The following is a 6,656-nucleotide window of genomic DNA, read 5'->3' as shown; positions in this document are numbered from 1 at the left end:
ATGGGATAAAGTGGATCTCTGGGTGCTTTTCAGTGTTTCTCGATGGCTTTGTATCTCAGTGCCCCTCAATCCCTATCCATCAGATCTGTCAGATGATGATCTTGCCTTGATGAGACACGTTTCTTGGCTATCCACGTGTGGCATCATATCTCGATGCCCTGGGTTTATATGTCTCCCACGTGTTTCTCCACGAATACGTGGCGAGTAATGAAATATGTACATACACCTATAAAGATATAATGTAAGAAACCAGTAGATGAATAGCAGCTTCGGTGTGTTGCGAAGACAAAGAAAAGAGAAGTTATTATTCCTCAACACTCTCCCGAAATATGTGTATATATATATATAGTATGACACAACTCAACTATTTTAGTTCTGCTAAAACTATTAACACCTGCTTGCTCAGTTAATTCATCTCCTTTGAAGGTTTTCATACAATATGAAGAGTATGTTATACTGAACCTCATTTTAACCAGATGAGGTTTTAAAGCATGTTGATTAATTTATTATTGATATGTTTTTAACTATGAATTGATCTCTGTCAGGTGCCAATTTCCCCAAAGAAGATCGGATGGAAGGTGCCAATTTACCTGTAGAAGATGGTACAGAAACCGTTGCCACATCTACAGAAGTAAAAACCTTCGATAGGGGCATTGAAGGTGCTAATTTCCTTATAGAAGATAGGATGGAAGGGGCCAGTATCCCTGTAGAAGATCAGATAGAAACCGTTGCCCCATCTAGAGAAGGGAAAACCTTAGTTACGGGGATTCAAGCTGTCAATTTACCTATAGGAGATCAGATAGAACCCGTTGCCACATCAGAAATGAAAACCTTTGATAGGGGAATTGAAGGTGCTAATTTCCCTACAGAAGATCTGATGATGCTTGCTGCCATAATTAGAGATGCAAGGACCTTTGTTCGGGGGATTCAAGGTGTCAATTTCCAAATAGAAAACCAGAGAGAGCTGGTTGTCCCATATAGTGAAGCGAAAAGCTTAGATATGGGAGTGGAAGGTTCCAATTTCACTTTCAAAAATCGAATAGAGCCCATAGCCCCATCAAGAGAAACGGAAACTCTTGTTTGGGGGACCGAAGGTGCCAATTACCCTATAGAAAATCGAATAGATCCCATTGCCCCTTCTAGAGAAACGGAAACCTGGATGTAACGCGCCCATTTCCCAAAAGAGGATCGAATAGTACCTGTTGCCCCATCTAGAGAAGCGAAAACCTTAGTTCTGTTTGGAAGAGTTGGGAACGGGAAAAGTGCTCTTGGTAATAGCATCTTTGGAAAGAAGGAATTCGTTTCTAAGATTTCCGCTTCCGGTGTCACAACCTCTTGCAAATTAGGAACAACCACTACAAAACAGAAGGTCTCTTGGGACGGCCAAAAAACGTCCCAAAAGGACAAAAAACCGTCCCAAAAGGTATTAGGTTAAGTTGTTAATGTCATTGACACACCAGGTATACATACATACGTGTTTTTTATTTGAATTCTTGTTTCTCTTCGTATGCTTGCACACAAGAGTGGAACATCTTAATTAAGCACCTAGAAAAAATTCCTGCGGTGATATGTCATTATTTTCAGGGCTATTTGATTTGTCAAAAGGATCTGATAGACCTGAATACTTAGCAAATGAGATGGTGAAATGCATAACTCTTGCAAAGGATGGGATCCATGGATTCATTTTGGTTTGTTCTATTAAAACTCGGTTTTCGACTAAAGAAGAAGGTGTTATTCAAAGTTTAGGGAAAATATTCGGCGAAAAGATCTTTGATTACGTGGTTGTTGTTTTTACCGGTGGTGATGAACTAGAAATGACCTTTCAGGAATTCTCATGTACATGTCCCTCTTCGTTAAAGGTTTTTCTATGATTTAGTATTTGAACACATTTTTATGAATTTTATGGCTATTTATTTATTATAATTTTATAACAAGTTAATGGTATAATGGATTGATGGGTTATAACATACTGTAACTTCTTGGATGATCCAACAGACAGTACTCCAGCTCTGCAAATACCGAGTTCTTCTATTTGATAATAGGACTAAAGATGAAAATCAGCGGAAAAATCAGGTTCAACAACTGATGAAATGTATAGGACAGATTAGAGACGAAAACGGACAACCATACAAAAGTGAAGCCTTTGAAAGGATGAAGGTGCGTTTTCTAAATACAAAGAATCACATTACAACTTTATTCTGCGTTACAACTTTGTTCTGTCTGTTCAATCCAATGCACTTATCTCACTTGGTGAATGAATTCAGCAGACCCACTTAAAAAGAGGAAAATTAAATATGGTGAGAGTTTTTGTTATTAAAAATTTCACCCGGATAACACAAATTCCCGATCACAACATTTCATAAGGGTCTTTTTGGATTGCAAAAGCATTCTATTATTTTTTGAGATTAAAACTACTTGCGGGATGGGATCAGGGACTAGGTAATAAAACTGAATATACGATTATTGGTTATTTTGGAGTAGTTCGTAAAACACCTTATCGGCTTAGCCATATATTTTTGTTAATGGTTACGTCCCTTTTTAATTAGGATTAATCTTATTATTTTTATTTATTTTCAAGGATATATAATTTTTATCTTCTAATAAACTAATTTATTTATTTATTTTTGGTTTTGGTTATAACTTAAGAGTCAATGATTTTCGAACATGGCGATTATTATAAAAGACCGTAAAAGTCGTCTTGGTTTAAATAACAAACCATCAAGATCTTTCTAGTATGAAATGTTTTTGGAAAAACTTATAAGAGTTGTCATAATTAAAATTGGTTTCTCTTAAATGTAACTCATGCTTTTATTAAATATATTCTAAAAAGTTTAAGTTAAAATCAAAATCAAAATTTACCAAACGAGTTTTAATTTTTAACTAATAATCCTACTTCTTTCCCAAAATTAATATACAAACCCTAATTATTCTTTTTTGATCCAAACTAATTCATATTTCAATTTCTTTCTAGTCATTCTCTCATTATTCTTACAAATCACCCTATTATAAACCTTAATTTTTTTACTTTTCCTCCAAAAAAAAAAAATAGACCCAGCATTTCACCCTTTCTATAATGCGATGTTATTTTTCTAAATCATGATTTTCAGATGAGGTTATATATTCTAACTATTCCTTTATGACTTTTCCACAACAATAGCAAGCGAAAAACGAAATGAAATCAGCTAGGGTTTTGATTCTTTTCCTAAAATCAATTTTCTAAAACTCCATAAGAATTATTATTCTATAAAAAAATATTCTAAGATGATTTTACTTTTTCTAAATCATGATTACATAAAACTGGGTATTTTAAGATCATCAATTATATATGCCACATATATTACATTAATCTAATTATGAAAATTACATGATTAACTGTATTTTATTTTTTTTGATTTAGGGATTTGATAATTTATTTTAGGCTATATATAAAAATTATGTATAATTTTATGGGTTATGTTAATAATAACATGAACCCGTTTGCTTGAATTAATGACTTATTTTATGTGGGTTATAGTTATAACATCATTGATTATATTTAAGGCCATTAAATTTATTAAGGTAATACCTTAACCAATTATGTTTGAAATATATAAAAAATCTTCATGGTCTTTAAGGTATAGGCCACCCGGATTTTTTTTCTCTTCATGATATTGTTATTATATCCCATGACAAACTCTTTCAGAGGTCGTCATAGTTGACCAACATTTGCCATAGCAATTTTTTACTAGAAAACAGAAAGGATATTAAAAAAATGAACAAAAATATAAAAATGACACGTCAAGCAAAGAGGAGGTAATGAGGTAACCCTACCAATTTTAGACAACTCTTATCCCACCATCTCGGTGGAGAATAAAGTTCATAAATCATAATCCCAATTTATCAAAGTACACCCTAACTATATTTACTTGCTGAATTATCTTGATTTAATTAGCGTACTTCGACTGCAGAAAGAAGCACTGGGCAAGCATGAGGCCAACACGTCTATGACGTGTGAACAAGTTCAATATCCGACTGGAAGTGCGTATGGGGCGGAAAACTCGAAGAATCACACGGCTCAACAGAAGTCATCTGATTGGGGCAATGGAAATGAGACATCGAGGGAAAAGGTGTTAGAAGAAGAACTCAAAAAGGTATAGAGAGACGAATCAAATCTATTTTAATTTAATTTAATTTAAATCTCTTCTGTTGTTTTTAGTTTTTTAGAATCAATTACTTACTAATATGGACAACCTTGCAGGCTAAAAAGTCCAGCCAACGGGAAAGACAACACAGAGAAAATTTTCAACGGGAAATTGAAATTTTAAAACGTAATCAACAAGATCTTGGCGGAAATAGTATTGGTGTTGTTGTTCGTGAGCTGAAACCATGTACTATTATGTGACCTCAGTCATACTAGTTCCCGATTACTTCAAGTATAGTTGAATTATTTTTTTCTGCTACTTTGTTGTATTTGAAATGTGGAGAAATGTGTGGCTGTTTTGATTTCTTCTCTATGATAAAGGTTTCGATTGTTGTATGCGACTTTTGATATTATTTTTTTTCCAGAAAACGTCTATTACTCGGGAAATATTGATAATTTGATTCTCAGAAATTTTAGAATCGTTAGTTGTTACATGGTTTATGCAGTGTGTAATGTAAATAGACGGTTCAGAATGAGACTAGGATCTTTCAATGTTTTTGAACTGCCTTATAATTACAAAAAGATGAAATGTAATGTTTGTTGTATTGATAATAATAATATTAAATCTGGATGTTAATATAAGCTCTTAATAGAAGGCATTAATTTTGAAATTTATGAAAGTGTTAATTGGACTTCAAAAATTGGTATTGCTTTTCTAATTGTACTATAAATAACCTGTGTGTTAATGGCACAACATGAATCACAATTTCCATAATCTATTGTGATAAAACATAATTGAACAGAAAATTTCCATAGTTTATAGATGAATCACATACATAAAAACAGATTTAGGAGCTCAGAGTTCAAAAAACATTAGTACTCCAAATGGGTTTATACTCATACATTTATAGACCGATTCTGTGGTGTCTTCACATATTCTGACTTTTACCAAGAATCGGTTAATGCTAATCATTTTGTAAACTTATTCCTCTACATGATCTTCGTGGAATAAAGAAGAAAACTTAGAATCGGTTGATATGAAAGGACCCTCTTCGATAATCCAAAAATTAAGGGTTGGTGAAACGAGCTACAGCCCGTATGTGGTCTATTAATGGTCAATTGTAAGGAGGGTAACTTATCTGCTAAATGTATGTCGCGCCACTTTTTCTTATTTATTGATCGATTTGATTGAATTGTAGTTGATCGTATCTAAAATTTATTTGATAATGAGAGTCTTACAACCCCTGTTGTTGTCAGATACCATCAATTTGATCAAAATTCGAATTGGTCATCAATTATTTCAAAAAGAAAAGAAAACCTTAAAAATGTGGTGTAATGTATCTTTGCAGTTTCGTACATCGAAATTGATCATCATTTTCCAAATTGGTTCGATAGTTGAAGTTTCGGGGTCCCTAATTGCATTTAAACTCAATCAGATCGAACTAATTCGATCATTAAGACCCTGCACTGCTTCAAATTAAAATAAAACTTGAAAAGTGTAGTGTAAAAACAGTCCTGGTCAAAAATAAATAAATTAGGAACGCGTATATACGTTCCTAATTTATGTTCCTGCAAAAATTGGGGATCTTATATATGAGGAGCGCTCCGATGACTTTACAGTTTTTGACCGTGTCGTCTCCACCATTCGATGAAGAAACAATGATAACATAATAACGGAACAGACCTCTCCATAAAAATCTGGTTCATTTGACACCTGTAATAAAATATGGGTGAAATATATGGTTTTCTTTTTACATCTCAAGTTCACTTTCTCGCTCTAACCAACTGAGCGTTTCATCTTTTTTCTCCGGACCTAGAGGACTTAAGATCTGGGTTGATTATTACGAACATTTTCTTGATGTTGAGAAATGTTATGATCCATCATGAAGATGTGATTTAGAGTTTAATTAGTAGTTAATTGGCCGACTGTTAAAGAGCCCTTCTATAGGGTCACTTACACTGCAATTTGTCTGTCACGTTTACAGACAAATTGGGTCACTTAAGAGCCCTTCTATAGGGTCACTTAAACTGCAATTTGTTTGTACAAAAAAAACAAACAGTTTACAGTTTAGTGAAATTGAGATTCAAATCGACATAATCAATAAGATTAATCACAAAATTGCTATATATACAATCAAACAAACAGATTTTAAGTTCAAACTTAATGAAGAAATTCATTAGATTGATCAAACGATTCGGACTCTAAACAACTGCAGTAGAAGAAAAACGGGTGAAGAAGATGTTGGTATTTGGGTATACGTGTACCTTAGACCTGACCCGTAAACACCTACCTGATTTAGTTTGACATCTCTTTCCACCCAACCCATTCAATTTCGATCTTCCTTTGTCAAGTTAAATTTTGATCTTCCGACAGTCAATGATGGCATTAGAATCAAAAGAGAAACTAAATTTTTTATATCCTCATCTTGATACAACCCATTACAGTGAATCCATCGTTTAAACTAATAATGAATCAACCATAAAAAAAATCATTAAAAAATCTGATTCACTCTTCAAATGTCAATTCATGTATCAA

At 33.3% G+C, this 6,656-nt stretch overlaps 1 protein-coding gene and 1 pseudogene across 2 annotated transcripts; both read left to right on the top strand.

Annotated features, from left to right (window-relative positions):
* Nucleotides 1-225: 225 nt before the first annotated feature.
* Nucleotides 226-1,165, top strand: LOC113329399. 2 transcript variants are annotated; one of them, XM_026576279.1, is made up of 3 exons: nucleotides 226-348; nucleotides 546-644; nucleotides 681-1,165. In XM_026576279.1, exons 1-3 carry the CDS (start codon nucleotides 330-332, stop codon nucleotides 1,163-1,165), a joined length of 603 nt encoding a protein of 200 aa, XP_026432064.1. In that variant the 5' UTR covers nucleotides 226-329. The 2 variants fall into 2 exon arrangements, with proteins under 2 accessions (XP_026432064.1, XP_026432065.1); XM_026576280.1 differs by having other exon boundaries at nucleotides 270-446.
* Nucleotides 1,166-1,180: 15 nt separating this feature from the next.
* Nucleotides 1,181-4,599, top strand: LOC113329799 (annotated as a pseudogene).
* Nucleotides 4,600-6,656: the final 2,057 nt, after the last annotated feature.

Source organism: Papaver somniferum, unplaced genomic scaffold (assembly GCF_003573695.1).
Source record: "Papaver somniferum cultivar HN1 unplaced genomic scaffold, ASM357369v1 unplaced-scaffold_117, whole genome shotgun sequence".
In the NCBI taxonomy this organism is placed as follows: Eukaryota; Viridiplantae; Streptophyta; class Magnoliopsida; order Ranunculales; family Papaveraceae; genus Papaver; species Papaver somniferum.
Note: the sequence above shows the minus strand (reverse complement) of the source record. Positions and strands in the feature narration are given on the sequence as shown.

Coding starts and splice junctions, on each gene's coding strand:
- LOC113329399 (XM_026576279.1), top strand. Junction 645..680: donor TACAGAAGTAAAAACCTTCG/ATAGGGGCATTG, acceptor TCCTTATAGAAG/ATAGGATGGAAGGGGCCAGT.